The sequence below is a fragment of the Bos grunniens genome, chromosome 2 (assembly GCF_055505025.1).
Source record: "Bos grunniens cultivar Pamir isolate PY7600 chromosome 2, Bosgru_T2T1.0, whole genome shotgun sequence".
Lineage (NCBI taxonomy): Eukaryota > Metazoa > Chordata > Mammalia > Artiodactyla > Bovidae > Bos > Bos grunniens.
In genome coordinates, this window is record NC_141166.1 from 50,199,459 (window position 1) to 50,221,800 (window position 22,342).

General features: G+C 38.7%; 1 protein-coding gene across 4 annotated transcripts in view; it reads right to left on the bottom strand.

Moving 5' to 3' along the window:
* PLCL1 (phospholipase C like 1 (inactive)) overlaps window positions 1-22,342 on the bottom strand; it is a 367,382-nt gene that overhangs the window by 52,278 nt on the left and 292,762 nt on the right. For all 4 annotated transcript variants that reach the window (XM_086347364.1, XM_086347374.1, XM_086347395.1 and 1 more), the window contains one exon: window positions 17,095-17,298. In XM_086347364.1, the coding sequence (XP_086203490.1) occupies window positions 17,095-17,298 (204 nt within the window). The remainder of the gene's footprint in view (window positions 1-17,094; window positions 17,299-22,342) is intronic.

Consider the following 22,342-nt stretch of genomic DNA (forward strand, 5'->3'; position numbering starts at 1 on the left):
CCACTGTTTCCCCATCTATTTGCCATGAAGTGATGGGACCAGATCCCATGATCTTAATTTTCTGAATGTTGAGTTTTAAGCCAACTTTTTCACTCTCCTCTTTCACTTTCATCAAGAGGCTCTTCAGTTCCTCTTCATTTCTACTCCTAATAAATGTCCCTTTTAATCTAGCTATTCCATGATTTCTCTGTCTGGCTCAATGATCTAAAGAAAGCTCAAGGCAGAATCCAAAGTGGACATAATAGGTCTTAAGACACATAATGAAATGTTGTTGAACAGATTGCAATTTTATACAATCACTTTCAAATATGAAGTGGTTTATTACTACAAATCTTCAAATGGAAAAGGATATTTGAATCACAAATGTTTAGTGCCTAACAACTCCACAAGAGTAAAATCATACCATTCATTCATTTAAAAAATATCTACTCAGCAGCTTTTATGTGTAAGCACTGTAGTAACTACAAGGGGTATGATACACTGAGGAGCAGAAACAGACACATTTCTATCTCCATGGGGCTCCATGGTCTAGTAGGGAAGTCTGCTCAAATGAATGAATGAAATATGATATGTAATTCATGCTAAGTCACTTCAGTCGTGTCAGACTCTGTGCGACCCCATAGACGGCAGCCCACCAGGCTCCTCCATCCCTGGGATTCTCCAGGCAAGAACACTGGAGTGGGTTGCCATTTCCTTCTCCAATGGATGAAAGTGAAAAGTGAAAGTGAAGTAGCTCATTCGTGTCCGACTCTTTGTGACCCCATGGACTGCAGCCTACCAGGCTCCTCCATCCATGGGATTTTCCAGGCAAGAGTACTGGAGTGGGGTACCATTGCCTTCTCCGATGTAATTAAATCAAACTTCAATTACTTATATTGCTGCATAAGATAATAGTCTGAAATGACTTGGGCTTCCCTGGTGGCTCAGAGGGTAAAGTGTCTGCCTATAATGCAGGAGACCCAGGTTTGATCCCTGGGTCAGGAAGATCCCCTGGAGAAGGGAATAGCAACCCACTCCAGTACTCTTGCCTGGAAAATCCCATGGACTGAGAAGCCTGGTAAGCTACAGTCCATGGGGTCACAAAGAGTCGGACACGAATGAGCTACTGCACTTTCACTTTTCACTTGAAGTGACTTATTTGGAGGGCTAAATTGACTATTAAAACCATAAACTAGACACTCAAGAAGGTCTAAGCTGCGTCAAACTTTTTAACTGCATTAACTCTTTTAACTGCCAAGAAGAAGTGGAATGCTTCTGAACAACAATTTATCAAATGGCTAAGAGTAGCCTAGTTTATAGCACGTTACAAGTGAGTGAAACTCACCATCAAAGAAAAATTTAATATGAAGGCAATTTGATTTAGTCTTTTCTAAGCTTAGCATCTACACATGCAACATCAACTGAATTTTTAGGATTTTTCAAAGTTATCAGATGTTCCAATTAGTTAAATAGCATCCACAATGTTTTCATGAAATTCAAGCAAGGCAAACATTCATAAAGAGAAAAGTACATTCAGTGACTTTACCGTGAGCAAGACCTAATATACTCTACATTTTTAGAATCATTTTAAGGCTAAAAGAATCTTAACTATCAGGACCATCCCCTTAATTTTGTGAAAAAAAGGAAACTAAGACTTATAATAATTAAGATTCTCATCTAAAAAAATAGAACTAATTAATGATTAAACTGGAATTAAAATTTCAGACTCCCTCTGATTTGTCTGGCCTTCACACATGCCATGTTTTGAACCTGAAATGTAGCTTTCCAAAGTTATCAGATTCAGCCCATCAGTAAAAACATGAGGCCATGCCCATAACTGAACTACTGCAACCATGTTCAAATGTTTCCTTTTAAAGAAACACTTCAAAAGGGACAAGATTGGTAATTTCCTTTGACAAAATCTTGACTGACATTCATTTCTCTTGGTTTTGCTCTCAGTGGAAAATATATTCTCTGACTAAACGAAAAAGAAACTCTTTATTGGTATGTGGCCGGTTTTCTTCACAGTACTGTACTGCAAGTAAGTATCTCCTCAGTGTTGAGTACAAAAAGATTATACTTCCTACCTCCAAAGATGCCACAGCCTCTTTGTGACAACCTGAGAAGGAAGTGCCCTCTTTGCCAAGGCTAACTCTTCCAACCCCGACTTCCAATCTCACCTTTCCCTGCTTCTTTCAGGAATTCATTCCTAACGAATCATTTTTTCATCTACAATTTCTGCTCCTTCCCTGGCTTTTCCCTTTTCCATACAGTATCTCCTATCTTAAAGTAAGCAAGTAAAATCAATAACAAAATACTCGATTGGCCTTTGAGTGTTTGTCCTCGTCAACCTTTCCTTAAAAAACTATCCCAATGCTTTGACTCTTGACTGCAAAGATTCCATTGAGACCCCCAAAGTGTGGTCTCATCACAGAGTACCCCTTGGCCTATCCCCAGATCTCATTCTTGTCAGTTCAACAGTTGACACCACTTTATTACCCTACAGGCTTCCCTTGTAGCTCAGTCGGTAATGAATCTGTCTGCAGTGCAGGAGACCTGGGTTTGATCCCTGGGTTGGGGATCCATTTATGTATCTATCCATTTACATCACCTTTTCCTTATCTTACTTGTGATACTGATTTCTTCTACATATTAATTACCCACACATGTAGACAATATGCATTTTATTTATTATTGATCACTTCAAACTTATGATTGTATTTTTTGAAATATAATCTCTTTTGGTCTCTAGTCTTTTTCCTAGGTTCTCCATTTTTCTATAATCTTACATGTTCTTAATTCTCTTTTAAATTGAGTACTGAAAAATAAAGTTTTTAGTAGGATTATACCTATAGAAAATGTAATACTCAAGTATCAGAAAATAAATCTTAAAACTATATTACTGGTTTGAGGCAAAATAAATTCAGGACCAAAACATACAATAAACCCTATGATTCAAGTTCTCTTCAAAATCTCCCAAGTAAATATTTGTTAATCCCATAGTATAAGAAATTTGTTTTTCCCACATGGGAAATAGATGGGGAAACAATGGAAACAGTGTCAGACTTTATTTTGGGGGGCTCCAAAATCACTGCAGATGGTGATTGCAGCCATGAAATTAAAAGACGCTTACTCCTTGGAAGGAAAGTTATGACCAACCTAGATAGCATATTCAAAAGCAGAGACATTACTTTGCCAACAAAGGTCTGTCTAGTCAAGGCTATGGTTTTTCCAGTGGTCATGTATGGATGTGAGAGTTGGACTATAAAGAAAGCTGAGCACCGAAGAATTGATGCTTTTGAATTGTGGTGTTGGAGAAGACTCTTGAGAGTCCCTTGAACTGCAAGGAGATCCAACCAGTCCATCCTAAAGGAGATCAGTCCTGGGTATTCATTGGAAGGACTGATGCTGAAGCTGAAACTCCAATACTTTGGCCACCTCATGCGAAGAGTTGACTCACTGGAAAAGACCCTGATGCTGGGAGGGATTGGTGGCAGAGTAGAAGGGGATGGCAGAGGATGAGATGGCTGGATGGCATCACCGACTCGATGGACATGAGTTTGGGTAAACTCCGGGAGTTGGTGATAGACAGGGAGGCCTGGCATGCTGCAGTTCATGGGGTCACAAAGTCGGACATGACTGGGCGACTGAACTGAACTGAACTGAATAGTAGTAGTAGTAGTTGCTCAGTCGTATCCGACTCTTTGCGACCCCACAGACCCCGCCAGTCTCCTCTGTCCATGGGATTTTCCGGGCAAGAATACTGGAGTGGATTGCCATTCCCTTCTCCAGAGGATCTTCCTGATCCAGGAATAGAACCGTGGTCTCCTGCATTGCAGGAGAACTCTTAACCCTTTGAGCTACAGGGAAGACCTGAATAGATCACTTCATAAAGAGATAGTCAAGTGTGATTTAACCTTCAACATAGAAGAGTATCCCTGAGGATAATTTGAAAGACTCTAGTCATAAAAGTCAGAACTTTTACTCTAAAACACCTTGTTATTAATATTCTCAGAACTTAAAATCATTGTTTATACAAACTTCTTTATAAAAGCATTTTGATCCTCTTTTCTAAGATAACAGCTTCCATTGTATTTATAAAAATTATTTTATTCTGTTTTCTGCAGTCAACTTTCAATTATTAGCAGTTGTAGAGAAAACAAATAAAACTAGATAACTGAAATGTACCAACAAAGCCAAACCATACTTAAATCAACAATTTCAAACCTTTCCCCCCAGCTTAGATAAGTAATTGATGTAAGTTGTTAGAAAGGAAAAATGGTTGACTTGAGTTTCGTCTCCTTCCTATGTCTCTACAGATCCTGATGGAAATGAAATACAAAGCCAAGGAGTGAGGGTAAGATGCATGTCCTCAGATAATCCCCCAGCAGGGCAGTAGGTAGACTTAGACAGCCAAAGCTGGGTTGAACTCAGATAGAATCTGGCAGCAGCCTGATTTACATATCTGATGTCTCAGCCTCAGCTCCCAGTTGCCTTTGCTGTTGGAGTGATACAAAGAGCTTTTCTTTGGTTCTGTTACATGAATATCTCCAAAAAGGTCTTAATTCCTTGCCATGGCTTTCAATCTAAAAGAACAGAGGACTTACCCAGATAAAGGTTGGTGTCACTTTAAGCATTACATGTGACCTGAACAGGGGTGTGTAAAGTTGTCAGTTAAGATCAAAATCATTTATTTAAAACAAAAACTTTACTGAAGGGGACAGTAACGCTTTTACTCAAAGATGGATTAAATTGTCTAATCTGTGTGAAAAAAACTGTCTTCCCAGCTCAGTAGGGATTTGACTAATTGCCTAGGATCATTGCAGAGTCATTAAATGTAACTATTTAATGGTACTGGAAAGATGAAATTTCATCAAAATATTACTCATAACCGTCCATAGATTACAATTTTATCCTGAATTACATCTACATTCTTAGAACCACAGAAGTTTATATCTAGAAGTAACCTTAATGACCATCTATCACGGACAACCCCATTTCACAGATAAAAAAATTCAGTCCCAAACTAACTTGCCTTAAGCCATACCGCTAGTTGGTAAAAAACTTTACACCAGAACTCTAGCATTTCTGAGGTGTAGACCTTATAAACTGTTCTGCAATGCTAATATTATATTAGAGTGTAGAATTTCTACTGCAAAGGCAAGTTGGTGATTAGCATTTTATAAATTAGAATTCACCAAGCAAAGGAACATGAAAATACCTTTTTTCTACGACTGCTTCCCCCTTTAAGTCAAGCAGCACACATGAACCGATAGAGATATTCTTCCTATGAAATCTAGGAAGAAATATACTTACTTGTGTCCATTGTTTTTTCAGGAAGGAGTTATCAAATTTGAAATGGCAATCGCTTAAGAATATGTGAATCTATAAAAAGCCAATCTGTTCTCTAGACCTTCTAAGAAGACCAAAATAATCTATCTCTTATCCTCTTTCTAATCAAAACACTGGGCTTTAGTTTTTAGTTCAATAGTGGCTCATCTATTCAGATTGTTTAAAATAAGACTTGAATTTTATTAAAGTTGGTACACTTTAATATCTGATTGTTGTTACACATACATTTGCTAACTAGAATTAATATAATTTTCTTTAATTTTTAATTTATTTAAACATTTTAAATCAGATGGATAAAAAGCACTCTTGATAGATGGGCATCTTTTGGTTTTAAGCAAATTCAATATTATAAGACTGCTAATTTTCAGTGATACAGGAACACATCTAACATTTACCAGCTTACTGGAAGTCTACTGCCTTTGGTGTATGTGATGAAGTTAGTATTCTCTGTCCTGGAGCCAGCTCTGAATGATGTTTCCTAGTCTGAATTACAATGGAACAGGAAAGGGGAACTCACACAGAGCAGGTCAAAGGACCTCTGTCTCCACATTCAGGGTAGCAACAGAATCTATCAATACCACATGAGCAGCTTTCTGCATAAATGGATAATTTTACCTTTTCTTTTCTCTAGTTGTTCTGATTCTAAGATATAATTGTCAGCTATACCTTGAGTAACCATTAGAAATGTTTGTTTTTATCTCACTATGATTAAAATTTACTTCATTCATACTATTTTCTAGTGACTAAACCATTCTACAGGAGATCAGTCCTGGGTGTCCATTGGAAGGTCTGATGCTAACGGTGAAAATCCAGTTCTTCGGCCACCTTATGCGAAAAGTTGACTCATTGGAAAAGACTCTGATGCTGGGAGGGATTGGGGGCAAGAGGAGAAGGGGACGACAGAGGATGAGATGGCTGGAAGGCATCACCGACTCGATGGACATGAGTTTGCGTGAATTCCGGGAGTTGGTGATGGACAGGGAGGCCATGAATGGCATGCTGCGATTCATGGGGTGGCAAAGAGTCGGACCTGATTGAGAGACTGAACTGAACTGAACTGAAACTTCATGAACCTTCTCCAGAATTTTTCAGACCAATTTGACAATCTTACACTCTCTTAAATTACAACTGTTGCAAGAACTTGAGTATTCAGGAATGCAAAGCAAATCCCGAGGATTCACGCACAATATTTCACAAAGAAGCTCCCCAAAATACTTGCTTATTAATACATCTCTGATACCCTGTGTTCTTGGGACCCTTGTACCAAGTGAAAATGCTGCTAACCCTCATATGCTGACAATTCCCGCAATATATATAGAAAATGTATAGAAAACATTGCCACACCCAAGAGTAAGCAGTTTCAACACACTGACTACACATTTTGTTTTTAAATAACCAGCTCTGGTTAAATACATGCCAATGGGGTTTTTTTTTTTTCCTGGGTTTCATTACTACACAACCCAACCTGCTTTTTAAAATGCAAACTAATATAAAGTTCTATACAAACTTCACAACAAGAGAGAGGAATGGATGGAGAATACTTTTGACTTAATTTCAATTTAAATTGATTTCAATAACTAAAACTAAAGCTGCATCGGAGGGCTGTTGACATACTTACAACTTTTTCCCATTCTTCAGCTCAACGTATACTGATGATACTGAGAGCAGAAAATGTATTCAATTGAATCCATTGTTTGGCTTCAGTGTGATACCAGCCTGTACATTGATTCTACCCCAAGAGGGATAAAAGATAGTGATTGGCTCTCTTTGCTAGATTCCTAGCTACACAATCAACTGCTCTCCAAATCACACGACTATGAAAAAGATTAAATAATTCTTGACTTTTGTTCTCGATTGTTTTGATTTTATGTTCACAAAATCTGTTGCTGTATTCATAGCAAAGTTTCAACTTTTATGTTAATGTTATTGAGCACAGAAGTCACCTTTGGAGAATACTTTGGTTGCATTTTTTACACTTGTAATTCCCTGCAACTCTTCCACCTCTGATTTCTATATTTAAAACACTACTCAGAAGTGTTCAGATTAATTTAAAACATTTAAAAAAAAACAAAATATGTTAGGCAATACTTCTTGACTATGCATGGAAAATTAGACAGGTAAGAACAATAGAAAAGTAAAAATTCAGGTATCTAAAGAAAACAATTTACAAAGGTTAGATAGTATTTTTCTATCAAAACCATTTGCAAATTATTTTCTGCTGAGCATGGGGTGAGACAGGGTAAAAGTCATAGAGGGGGTATATTACAAGTCAGTATAAAAAACCCACCATAAGCACTCAAGATCCTTAGACCCTGTCCATCTCGGGACATAAAATATCATCTGCTTCACTGCCGGGACACTGTGTGTTTCTGCTCCTCCCCCTTTTCAGGTGTAAATCTTGCCTTCTTATCAGTATTTCCCATTCCTCAAGGACAGAAATTTTGCTTCATACCATTTCTTTCCCCCAGCAACTTGCATAGTAACATGTGTGCAGTTTTTTTGTTAAATTAACAAATCAAAAGACTAAACACATAGACAAAATGATACATCGAAAGAAGTGTTGTTACAACTGGCAAATATACACACTTATCTCATTTTACTTATATTTCTCTTGACTCAAAGAGCTGTCATGCTTCATACTATGGCTATTTGTTCTCAAAACTATGTCTCTATTTATTCACCTCTATTTTGCACACAATCTACTAAAGTTCTTTAAAGTTTACATGTGTTGAATGTCATGAATAAAATCAATAAATGAACTTTTTCTTAAAGTCAGTTTTGCAAGAGATTAGGACAAAGGGCTGGCCTTAGAATGATGCAGAAGGAATTAAGGCTAGGAAGTAATTTGAGGTAGACTACAACAGAAAAACAAAGGATGGAAAATGAAAAATACCTGGCAAACCAAATAGCTTGACTGAAGGAGAGGGTTCAAACAGAAGGAAATGGGGGATTAGGGTGGCAAAACAGGCAGCACAGGTGGATGAAAGCTTCTCAAGCCTATCGGAAATAGAATTTGAGGATGATTATTCCCATTGCTCTTCCAACAACACAAGAGAAAACTCTACACATGGATCTCACCAGATGGCTAACACTGAAATCAGATTGATTATATTCTTTGCAGGCAAAGATGGAGAAGCTCTATACAGTCAGCAAAAACAAGACTGGGAGCTGACTGTGGCTCAGATCATGAGCTCCTTATTGCCAAATTCAGACTTAAATTGAAGAAAGTGGGAAAACCACTAGACCATTCACATATGATCTATGTCATATCCCTTATGACTATACAGTGGAAGTGAGAAATAGATTTAAGGAACTAGATCTGATAGAGTGCCTGATGAACTATGGACGGAGGTTTGTGACATTGTACAGGAGACAGAGATCAAGACCATCCCCAAGAAAAAGTTATACAAAAAAGCAAAATGGCTGCCTGAGGAGGCCTTACAAATAGCTGTGAAAAGAAGAGAAGCAAAAAGCAAAGGAGAAAAGGAAAGATATACCCACCTGAATGCAGAGTTCCAAAGAATAACAAGGAGCAATAAGAAAGTCTTCCTCAGTGATCAATGCAAAGAAATAGAGGAAAACAATAGAATGGGAAAGCCTAGGGATCTCTTCAAGAAAATTAGAGATACCAAGGGAACATTTCATACAAAGATGGGCTCAATAAAGGTCAGAAATGGTATGGACCTAATAGAAGCAGAAGATATTAAGAAAAGGTGGCAAGAATACATAGAAGAACTGTATAAAAAAGATCTTCATGATGCAGATAATCACAATGGTGTGATCACTCACACTCACCTAGAGCCAGACATCCTGGAATGTGAAGTCAAGTGGGCCTTAGGAAGCATCACTACGAACAAAGGTAGTGGAGGTGATGGAATTCGAGAAGACCTATTACAAATCCTAAAAGATGATGCTGTGAAAGTGCTGCACTCCATATGTCAGCAAATTTGGAAAACTCAGCAGTGGCTGCAGGACTGGAAAAGGTCAGTTTTCATTCCAATCCCAAAGAAAGGCAATGCCAAAGAATGCTCAAACTCCTGCACAATTGCACTCATCTCACACACTAGTAAAGTAATGCTCAAAATTCTCCAAGCCAGGCTTCAGCAATATGTGAACCGTGAACTTCCAGATGTTCAAGCTGGTTTTAGAAAAGGTAGAGGAACCAGAGACCAAATTGCCAACATCCGCTGAATTATGGAAAAAGCAAGAGAGTTCCAGAAAAACATCTATTTCTGCTTTATTGACTATGCCAAAGCCTTGGACTATGTGGATCCAATCTCCCATAGATCAGTACAATAAAGGGACAAGTCGGTTAGAAATGACATTCTGATTTTAAATTAAGGCTCTGGGAGTTTCTGAAAACTTGTCATGATGATATAGAGCCACAAAAATGGCAATGCAGCAAGGAGTCTGATACCACAAGTCGCCTCCGTGTGTCATTAGCCTGGGAAGGAGACATCAGTTCCACCTTCAGTGTTTAGGGCCTCTTCTACTTGCTTGAGTTATTGATTAATAATGTTGCCAGTTTGCTTTAGTGCTTTTCAGAGGCTGTCACTTCTCACCTCTGGCTGTGACATGTGTTTGATATCAGGAAAGTCACCTCTACTTTTGTTGCCCTAAATATCAGCCAGGAATTTACATAGCTACATGCCTATTCACAGCACTGAGGGAGATTGTAGACAGAGCTGCTCTTAAGTAAAATTGCAATTGTTTGAGCAATCTCACCCCTACCTTACGCAGACTTGGGGAACACTCTGTCATTAGGATCTCTTCCTTTCTCCAGGTGAAAAACTGCCTGTAGGACAGGATATGTTAAATTCATCCAAAGGTACAAATTACTGATAACTCGATGTGTTACTACTTACTTGCATTTTAAGAGATTAAAGTCTTAACCTTTAATCAAAGAATTGGTTATAATTTTGAAATTTTAAGTACCAGTGAGCAGGTAGAAAACATATGTCTTAAATAAGATATGAAATGGGGATGGGATGTCTTCTGAAATTGTGCCATGCAAATAAACCCACTCTATTATGGATATATTTGGCTTTTGATTCCTTGATACCAATACATATGCTATAATATAATTTTAATAGCAATATAAGATGACTTTTAAGGCTGAATTTCTAAAACCCTCAAGGGGAAATATTTCCAAATATTAAATTAATCAATGTTCAGTAAGGAATAAGACCACCTCAGGTCATTAGGGAAAAGCCAAATTTAGGGGAAAAAAAATTGTGCAGATGAGCTCAAGGTCAATGTTTTTGAGAGTATTTGACTTTACTTCCTGATGATAAGTAGTAAAGTTTGATGCATTTGGGTTGACTTTCAATAAATGTAGGGTACCTGGCTGCCTGATTTGTTTCTTTTGATACTGAAATAAGCCAAACATTTATATCTGTTCAGAAATGATTTCAGGTTGTTTTTCTATTCTAAATATAATCTGTATTTTTTTAGTGGTTACAGCATTTCTTCTTAGATGGCATCTATACAGCTGGGCTTCCCAGGTAGCACTAGTGGTAAAGAATCCACCTGCCAATACAGGAGACTCAGGTTCAATCCTTGGGTCAGGAAGATCCCCTGGAGGAGGAAATGGCAACCCACTCCAGTATTCTTGCTTGGAGAATCCCACAGACAGAAGAGCCTGGTGGGCTACAGTCCATGAGGTTGCAAAGAGACAGACATGACTGACTGAGTACATACAGTTTATTACCACTTTTGAGACATTTCTAAGCAACTTAAGTCCAAGTTGAACACACAAGCTGTTCATTTTGGAATACCTGCCCCCTGAGGCTATGGTTTTTCCTGTGGTCATGTATGGTGAGAGTTGGACTGTGAAGAAGGCTGAGCGCTAAAGAATTGATGCTTTTGAACTGTGGTGTTGGAGAAGACTCTTGAGAGTCCCGTGGACTGCAAGGAGATCCAACCAGTCCATTCTGAAGGAGATCAGCCCTGGGATTTCTTTGGAGGGAATGATGCTAAAGCTGAAACTCCAGTACTTTGGCCACCTCATGGGAAGAGTTGACTCATTGGAAAAGACTCTGATGCTGGGAGGGATTGGGGGCAGGAGGAGAAGGGGACGACAGAGGATGAGATGGCTGGAAGGCATCACTGACTGGATGGACGTGAGTCTGAGTGAACTCCGGGAGTTGGTGATGGACAGGGAGGCCTGGCGTGCTGCGATTCATGGGGTCGCAAAGAGTCGGACACGACTGAGCGACTGAGCTGAACTGAACCGAACCACCACCACTACTAGGCAATAAACTCTAGATTTGTCTTTTGTGTTAGTCATCCAAATAAGTTTTTATTAATAGTCTGTGTGGGGCTTTTTAGGCTTTATTTTTAGAAGTTTTAGGCTTGCATCAAAGTTGAGCAAAAAGTACAGAGAATTCCCATGAACTCTCTCACTCCACCTCACCCCGTTTTCCCCACTTAACATCTTGCATTAGCGTGGTACATTTATTACAATTGATGTGCCAATATTGACACTTTATTATCAACTAAAGTTCATAGTTCACATTAGGATTAACTCTTTGTGTTTTACATTCTATGGGTTTTGACTAATGTATAATGGTGCAATCCACTATTATATTATTATGCGGAATAGTTAAACTGCCCTACAAAAGCCCTGTGATTTTCCTGTTCATCCCTCATTCACCCTATCCTGTCCCCGGCCCTTGAAGCTACTGCTCTTTTTCCTGTCTTCATAGTTTTGCCTTAGAATGTGTGTGTGTGTGTGTATCTGTGTGTGTGTGTGTGTGTGTGTGCTCAGAGTGTCTTGACTGTTTTCAATCCCATGGACTGTAGCCTACCAGGATACTATGGAATTTTCCAGGCAAGCATATTGGAGTGGGTTGCCATGTCCTTCTCCAGGGGATCTTCCTGACCCAGGAATCAAACCTGTATCTCCTACCTTGCAAGTGGATTCTTTACCACTGGGCCACCTGCAAAGCCCTTTGCCTTAGTCTATAGGTTTCCAACTATATGTGTAAGGCAGGGAACAATTTGGCTAGGGTAGTATCATAGAGATAAAACACAGGGGATTTAAAGGTTTTCCATAAAACACATTCAGAGATAGTATGGGAACTACATTATTTCACCAACTATATAGATGAATTCATTTTCATTTTATCCAACTGACATTAATTGATAACATAGTATGTGTCAGCAGTGTTTTAGATGCTAGAGTTACCAACAATAAGCAAGGCAGACAGTCTCTGGCCTCCTGGAATATATAATCAAATTGAAGTAAAAGGAAAAGGACAAAAGTCAGGCATTTTTCAATGCTGCTGAATAAGATAATGGAAATCAAATAGGGTTATGTGATAGAGTGACAGCTGGAGACAGCGGTTAGGGAAGCGGGAGACCTGGGTTTGATCCCTGGGTTAGGATGATCCCCTGGAGAAGGGAAAGGCTACCCACTCCAGTGTTCCCATCTGGAGAATTCCAAGGACTGTATAGTCCATGGGGTCGAAAAGAGTTGGACATGACTGAACAACTTTCACTTTCGCTTTTCTCTGAGGATATGACACTTGAGCTAAGAATTAAGAGATAAGCAACCGAAGAGAAGAACATTCCAGGCAGAGAGAACTGCAAGTAAAACGGCCTGGATATAGAAGCAAGCTGAGTCTGACTGAAGAAAGCAAGCCCACAGGGCTGAGTGAAGTGCACAGAAGAGAGTGTATGGAGGTGAGGCTGGGAGCAGCAAGTGAGATGGGAAGGCAAGGCCAGGTCATAAATAGCCCTGTAAGCCACAGAGAGGAGTTTTAGTTCTGTTTTCATAGGAAGCCCCTGGAGGCAAGAAAGTGATATGATCTATGTTTTCAAATGATCACTGGATCTGCAGAGTATCTTAAAAGACATTTATCTTAAAATAAATACTAACATGAATAAACAAGAGCACTAAAGATGTCAACCTATACAATGCAAATCCTAAAGTAAAAAGGGTTTTTGACATCATCATGGCATGTGTCTGGCCCATATCTACAGCACCTCCTTAAAGAAATAACCAATTGAGACATCAGCAGTATTTTTGGTCATGTCCACAGTTGGCCAAGTTTAACACTTGGTAAGGTCAGATGGTAAAGAATCTGCCTTCAATGGAGAAGACCCAGGTTCAATCCCTGAGTCAGAAAGATCCTCTGAAGAAGGGAATGGCTATCCACTTCTTGCCTGGAGAGTTCAATGGACAGAGGAGCCTGGCAGGCTACAATCCATGGGGTCACAAAGAGTCGGATACGACTGAGCGACTAACGCTTACATGTTATGGACAGCCTATGCTAGCTATAGGGATATTTACTCTCAACTCCCTACCGAAATGAAAAACCTTTTCCAAAGGGAACTATAAATGAACATATCATTAGAAGTAGTTCTGCTTTCCATGGGAATTCTCTGGTGGTTCCAGTGATTAGGACACGACACTTTCACTGCTCAGGGCCGGGGTTCAATCCTCAGTCAGGGAACTAAGAACCCACAAGCTGCATAGCACAGCCAAAAAATAAAATTAAATTAAAAAGTATTTCTGCTTTCCACTAAAGTCTTTTATTTTAAACTTTGGAAAACCATGGTGTACCTGCAATTAGAAATTACATTTTAAAAATATGAATGCGATTTGGCCAGCAGGTGTGGTTCCAATACCACGGGACACTTGGGGATATGAAATGAAAACTGGCTAACCACAGTCCAGGTGCTTTCCTGCTTATCGCAGGCCCAGCTCCAGGGAACCAGGCTCCCCTCTCAGTGAGTGATTTTTCTTTCTTAGCTTACAAAGGGGATTGGAACAATAAGTGCTTCCACTGTCTGTCTCTATGGCAGTAGGTACCCTAATGTCACCTCTTAGATGGCAACTATAGCTATTCACTGAATAGCTTTCAGTCCCTACTATTATGATAAAAAAAAATTTATTTTGTGAAAAACGAGATTTAGGTAACAAGCAAACTTCTTCAACCATGAAGTACAATTTGTAAGAGGTATGATCGTTCATAAGCAGAATATACTCTGTGGGCTTTTCTTTTTCAAGTGTAGGGTATTTATTCCCAATATCACTCTTCTAGTTGTTTTTGAATGATAAAATAGTATCATTTTCTTAACACCTATTTTTATTCAATTATGAAAATTAGTCAGGTTCATTGTTAAGAGTTTGGTAAATACAGAAAAAAACACAGAAAAGCATGTGCAAGAAAATAAAACTCACTTTCCTTATTTAAAAATAATCACTATTTTTTTTTGTATCTTTTTTTTAAATTTTATTTTATTTTTAAACTTCACATAATTGTATTGGTTTTGCTAAATATATTAATACCCTGCTAACATTTTAGATGCATATACATACAAATACAATTTAAATGCTATAGTGTATATTTTTTTTGCAACCAGACTCTCTCACAAAACATACTATGAGGAGTTCTTCACATCATCAAATATTCTTCTAACACAATTTTAATGGTTTTAAGGAAGTCCATAATACGGCTTACTATATTTTAGTTAACTTATCCCTCTGAAGTGAAGTGAAAGTCATTCAATCACGTCCGACTCTTTGCGACCCCATGGACTATATGGTCCATGGAATTCTCCAGGCCAGAATACTGGAGTGGGTAGCCTCTTCCTTCTCCAGGGGATCTTCCCAACCCAGGGATTGAACCCAGGTCTCCCTCATTGCAGGCAGATTCTTTATCAGCTGAGCCGCAAGGGAAGCCCCACTTATCCCTCTATGTTGACATTATTAACCACAGATGTTTATGTACACATCTATTGGTTTAGAGTAAATCCCTGGATATGAAATATATGGATCAAATAGGATAATCATTTTAAATTATATTGCCAAATCCCCTCCAAATTTACCAATTTATTTTCCCACTAGAGGTAGATGGATGACAGTATTCATGTACTTAAGAGGTACTATTTTAAAAAGAAAAAAGTTGCCAATTTGATGGAGAGGGGAAGTATCTCATTACATTTCTTTAATATCTTAAATTTAAAACTTTTTTTAAGGTTAAACATGTTTTGGGGGCTTCCCAGGTGGCACTAGTGGTAATGAATCTGCCTGCCAATGCAGGAGACATAAGAGCTTCAGTTCGATCCCTGGTAGGGGAGATCCCCTGGAGGAGGGCATGGCAACTCACTCCAATATTCTTGCCTGGAATATTCTTGCCTATTCTCCCCATAGACAGAAGAGCCTGATGGGCTACAGTCCATAAGGTCGCAGAGTCGGACACAACTTAGCACACAGCATAGCATGTTTTTAAATTTTCATTATTTTTGAGGGAGAGGAGATACATAAATTGCCTGTTCACCTCTGAAGCAAAGACTACTTGTTGTCCCCTAACATCCATTCTCTATTTTTTAGTAACAGAAGAAATGATTTTTAGTTGAGCACATAGCCCTTTAAAATAGAAATATTTCTGGGCTTCCCTGGTGGCTCACTGGTAAAAAAAAAAATCTCCTGCCAATTCAGGAGACATCAGGTTCAATCCCTGATTCAAGAAGATCCCACATGCTGCAGAGCAATTGAGCCCAGGCACCACACCTATTGAACCTATGCTCTAGAGCCGAGGAGCCACAACTACTAAGCCCAAGTGCCGCAACTACTGAAGCCCATGCACCCTTGTTGCTATGCAACAAGAAAAGCCATCACAATGAGTAGCCTACACAGTGCAGCTAGAGAGTAGCCCCTGCACGCTGGAACTAGAGAAAAGCACACCCTGCAATGAAGACCCGGTCTAGTCATAAATAAGGTAATTAAATAATTTTTTTAAAAATTAAAAAATACACAAAATAAAGTTATTTCCCATTCTTCTTTGCAGGTATATGTGTCTATGTGTCAACTCCAGGTTGATAAAATAAAATGTGATGCACATTTTTTCATGTCCTTAAAGGGAAAGAATAGTGCCCTCTTTTTCCTCTTCATCATTCCTGATGGTTGGAATGCAGGTATTATGGCTGGAGCTTCAACAGCCATTTGGACCCTGAGGATGGTCTAGAGACGGTGGAACAGAAAACTAGAGGGAGCCTAGATTCCTAAGAATTTTATAGAAGTGTCACCATGAATGGCTGTGAGACTTTTATGTGAGAGACTATACTGTTAAAGCATGATTGGTTTGCATTTTTAGTTTCGAGAAGCTGAACTTAACCTGGGCTGATACAAGATTTTTTTTCTCATTTTTTTTCTTATTGATTTTTAAATGCTCTTTCTATTTTAAGATTATTTACACTTCATCTGGTGCACATGTGACAAATTTTCCCAACTCTTCATTTGGTCTTAATTTTATTATGGAGTTAGGATTTGCAAAAATATCATTATTCTTAAATTTACTTGATACTTAAATTCCATTATATATTCAGAAAAATCAGATAATAGTATTAGCCTAGAAATATAAATTCCAGAGAATTATTTTGTCTCAACCATCATAAGGCAGTACTGAGGCATAATTTTACTTCCTCTAGGCATGTGATTAAATGGTTATATTGCAGGCTAAAGTTATTTAGATAATGAGAAATTGTGTATACTTTTGAGGTCTTAGGCAAAATGTATTCTTTGCTAAAGCAGAGATTTTCCAGTTTTAATCCGTGGAGCTCTGGGTTCAAAGCTTTGTCTCAGAGGTCTCCACTAGGGCTTAGGTGGAGCTGAGTGGGCCACTTCTGCCTGGCACCCCCAGTCAAGGTTTTAAAGGCAGTCATTCTGTGTTACTTACTGAAGTTTCATAAAAGAGGTCCTGCAATATGATTTCCTCCCACACAGACAAGAAACAGAGAGTAACAATTTCCTACCAGATCATAAGCAGCTAGCATCTTTTTCTGCATATCTGGAATTGCCCCCAGAGGCTCTAGATAAGGAAAGTTGTCTTTCATCACAAGAGAGACGGAGGGAGTATTGTCACTGGTGATGAGCCGAGAAGACAGGGTCAACAGGCACTGCTTCAGACTGGCAATTGGAGGAAGTCCACACAATTCCTTAACAGACACTATGGCATTCTGTGTGGGAGAAAACATAGAATTACACTTCTGACCATAGGACACCACCCTGAGCACTTCCAGTACACAAAAGTACATTCATTAGAAGTATACCCTTAAATACATATGTAATTTGAAGCAAACCGGATTATAACCAACCCAAAATACTATAATATACATGGAGATAACACGTAGAGCTAATTAACAATTACATTTCATCTTTAACCAACTTTTAACAACTGCTACAAATATGCCACAAAGCAAAGGAGATTATGACCTAAGGTTACACAGTACCTCTCAAAGCAGGGCTTTGGAATATTCTGGAATATCTGAAATATTCTGGACAATGCATACAAGTTAACACTGACTGATCATGAATATATTATTAAATCCACATCATGATGATCACAAAAGCATGTCACTGACTGTACACTGGAGTGCATCTCCTTTGAGATTTTTCCCACAAGGTAGCAGGCTGCTGCTGCTCATCACCCTCTTTTCACATAACCATCAATGGTATCCCTTTGTCACTCCATCAGAAATGCACCTGACAGACGTGCATAAAACACACTTTATGTAAAGCTACAATTGTCCATGTGACAGGCTTTTCAAAGAATATTTGAAATAGCAACTATGCCTATTAACAATGAACAATACCTAACCTAGCATGCCTCATGAATTTAGTGACAATGATGGCATTCATTTTTATACTAATTAGGCTCTAAATAACCCCTTATGTTGAAATGAGATAAGTTATGCTAACAGAAAAAAATTTATCCATAGCCAAATCTCCTTAATATGTATTTTAAACATATAATACATGTAAAGGAGATATTTCAAGAATTATATGGAACTGTATAAAATCTACTTCAAATATATAAAGTTAAGTGTAGAAATGACTTATAACTAATCTAACACAGGGGGTTATAACGGTTGCAGAATTATGTCAGAAAAAGCTAGATCATCAGTCGCTCAGTCGTATCTGACTCTTTGCGACCCCATGAATCGCAGCACGCCAGGCCTCCCTGTCCATCACCCAACTCCCGGAGTTCACTCAGACTCACGTCCATCCAGTCAGTGATGCCATCCAGCCATCTCATCCTCTATCGTCCCCTTCTCCTCTTGCCCCCAATCCCTCCCAGCATCAGAGTCTTTTCCAATGAGTCAACTCTTCGCATGAGGTGGCCAAAGTACTGGAGTTTCACCTTCAGCATCATTCCTTCCCAAGAAATCCCAGGGCTGATCTCCTTCAGAATGGACTGGTTGGATCTCCTTGCAGTCCAAGGGACTCTCAAGAGTCTTCTCCAACACCACAGTTCAAAAGCATCAATTCTTCGGCACTCAGCCTGCTTCACAGTCCAACTCTCACATCCACACATGACCATAGGAAAAACCATAGCCTTGACTAGACGAACCTTTGTTGGCAAAGTAATGTCTCTGCTTTACAATATGCTATCTAGGTTGGTCATAACTTTCCTTCCAAGGAGTAGGCGTCTTTTAATTTCATGGCTGCAGTCACCATCTGTACTGATTTTGGAGCCCAGAAAAATAAAGTCTGACACTGTTTCCACTGTTTCCCCATCTATGTCCCATGAAGTGATGGGACCGGATGCCATGATCTTCGTTTTCTGAATGCTGAGCTTTAAGCCAACTTTTTCACTCTCCACTTTCACCTTCATCAAGAGGCTTTTTAGTTCCTCTTCACTTTCTGCCATAAGGGTGGTGTCATCTGCATATCTGAGGTTATTGGTATTTCTCCCGGCAATCTTGATTCCAGCTTGTGTTTCTTCCAGTCCAGCGTTTCTCATGACGTACTCTACATGTAAGTTAAATAAACAGGGTGACAATATACAGCCTTGACGAACTCCTTTTCCTATTTGGAAACAGTCTGTTGTTCCATGTCCAGTTCTAACTGTTACTTCCTGACCTGCATATACATTTCTCAAGAGGCAGATCAGGTGGTCTGGTATTCCCATCTCTTTCAGAATTTTCCAGTTTATTGTGATCCACACAGTCAAAGGCTTTGGCATAGTCAATAAAGAGAAATAGATGCTTTTCTGGAACTCTCTTGCTTTTTCCATGATCCAGCGGATGTTGGCAATTTGGTCTCTGGTTCCTCTGCCTTTTCTAAAACCAGCTTGAACATCAGGAAGTTCACGGTTCACATATTGCTGAAGCCTGGCTTAGAGAATTTGAGCATTACTTTACTAGCGTGTGAGATGAGTGCAATTGTCCAGGAGTTTGAGCATTCTTTGGCATTGCCTTTCTTTGGGATTGGAATGAAAACTGACCTTTTCCAGTCCTGTGGCCACTGCTGAGTTTTCCACATTTGCTGGCATATGGAGTGCAGCACTTTCACAGCATCATCTTTCAGGATTTGGAATAGCTCTTCTCGAATTCCATCACCTCCACTAGCTTTGTTCGTAGTGATGCTTTCTAAGGCCCACTTGACTTCACATTCTAGGATGTCTGGCTCTAGGTCAGTGATCACACCATCGTGATTATCTGGGTCATGAAGATCTTTTTTGTACAGTTCTTCTGTGTATTCTTGCCACCTCTTCTTAATATCTTCTGCTTCTGTTAGGTCCATACCATTTCTGTCCTTTATCGAGCTCATCTTTGCATGGAATGTTCCTTTGGTATCTCTAATTTTCTTGAAGAGATCTCTAGTCTTTCCCATTCTGTTGTTTTCCTCTATTTCTTTGCATTGATCGCTGAAGAAGGCTTTCTTATCTCTTCTGGCTATTCTTTGGAACTCTGCATTCAGATGTTCATATCTTTCCTTTTCTCCTTTGCTTTTTGCTTCTCTTCTTTTCACAGCTATTTGTAAGTAAGGCCTCCCCAGACAGCCATTTTGCTTTTTTGCATTTCTTTTCCATGGGAATGGTCTTGATCCCTGTCTCCTGTACAATGTCACGAACCTCATTCCATAGTTCATCAGGCACTCTATCTATCAGATCTAGGCCCTTAAATCTATTTCTCACTTCCACTGTATAATCATAAGGGATTTGATTTAGGTCATACCTGAATGGTCTAGTGGTTTTCCCCACTTTCTTCAATTTCAGTCTGAATTTGGCAATAAGGAGTTCATGGTCTGAGCCACAGTCAGCTCCTGCTCTTGTTTGTGCTGACTATATAGCACTTCTCCATCTTTGGCTGCAAAGAATATAATCAGTCTGATTTTGGTGTTGCCCATCTGGTGATGTCCAATTATAGAGTCTTCTCTTATGTTGTTGGAAGAGGGTGTTTGTTATGACCAGTGCATTTTCTTGGCAAAACTCTATTAGTCTTTGCCCTGCTTCATTCTGTATTCCAGGGCCAAATTTGCCTGTTACTCCAGGTATTTCTTGACTTCCTACTTCTGCATTCCAGTCCCCTATAATGAAGAGGACATCTTTTTTGGGTGTTAGTTCTAAAAGGCCTTGTAGGTCTTCATAGAACCGTTCAACTTCAGCTTCTTCAGCGTTACTGGTTGGGGCATAGACTTGGATTACTGTGATATTGAATGGTTTGCCTTGGAAATGAACCAAGATCATTCTGTCTTTTTTGAGATTGCATCCAAGTACTGCATTTCAGACTCTTTTGTTGACCATGATGGCCACTCCATTTCTTCTGAGGGATTCCTGCCCGCCATAGTAGATATAATGGTCATCTGAGTTAAATTCACCCATTCCAGTCCATTTCAGTTTGCTGATTCCTAGAATGTCGACATTCACTCTTGCCATCTCTTGTTTGACCACTTCCAATTTGCCTTGATTCATGGACCTGACATTCCAGGTTCCTATGCAATAGATAACGTTAATATTTGGAACCTACTTTTATAATAGTGGTTAAGGCAACCCACTGCCTATCATAAGTTTACAATCTAAGTATTTGTATGTAATATAGTATTTTCCATTATAGCAATTTAAAATTGATTTTAAGCCCATTCCAGAATTTCTCTGTGAAATAATATAAAAATAAAGTTTTCACCAAGTCATGGTGTGCTGTTCCACATTAGGTGACTGAGAATCATGAATGATTATTGGGTTTTGGGGGTGGCTAATTATGTATTTAAAGCTCAACATTCCCATTTATTAAATGCAATATTGGGAAAATTACTTAACCTCTTCAAGCTTGTTTTCTATTTTGAATGTAGGGATTTCTGGTGGTTACTATTAAAATGTTAACTAAAGGATAAAATAAACTGCATTGAAAAATATTCCTCTCCTGTTTTGTTCTCACACACAGACTGCTGACGCTTCTGCCAAACAAGACCTCCTTGTACCCTGTAGGAACTTATTAAGCATTTGTTGTTTGATTGTTTCTCAGTAACATGAGCCTAGAATAAGTATACTAAATAGTATTAAAGAAAAAGTTTTCAGCCATCTCTGATTATAAGTATTAATGAAGGCAAGAAAACTTAATTGAATTTCTATATGATGAGACTGGGTAATTTACATTCTCTCTAATTTAACTCTCATAATAATCCTATGATGTAATTATTACTATTTTTCTCATCTTATGAGGAAAAAACTGACGACCATATATCCTAAATAATTTGCTCAAAAATCACACAGTGATAGAATTTAATCCAGAATCCATGTCCTTTCAATTAAGGCACAACACTAAGAGACGACTAGTGTTGTTGAATTTTATTAGTTTTTTACTTGTTTCATGGAAGATAATTTATTATTATTGTACACTTAAACAACTAAAAAATAATAACAGGCATTACATGTTTTATATGGCTTTAAATACCTTCTATGTTCTTATCTGTAAATATTTTTATATATACTTATAATTAGTATGCATGTGTCTGTATATATAAAATTTTGTATATTACATGCACATATACTATTTTATATATTTTTTTCATTGTTTCAAATACATATTCCCATATATCAATTTACTGTGTACTAAGGACATTTAGTGGAGAAGGCAATGGCACCCCACTCCAGTACTCTTGCCTGGAGAGTCCCATGGACAGAGGAGCCTGGTGGGCTGCAGTCCATTGGGTTGCTAAGAGTTGGACACGACTGAGCGACTTCACTTTCACTTTTCACTTTCATCCATTGGAGGAGGA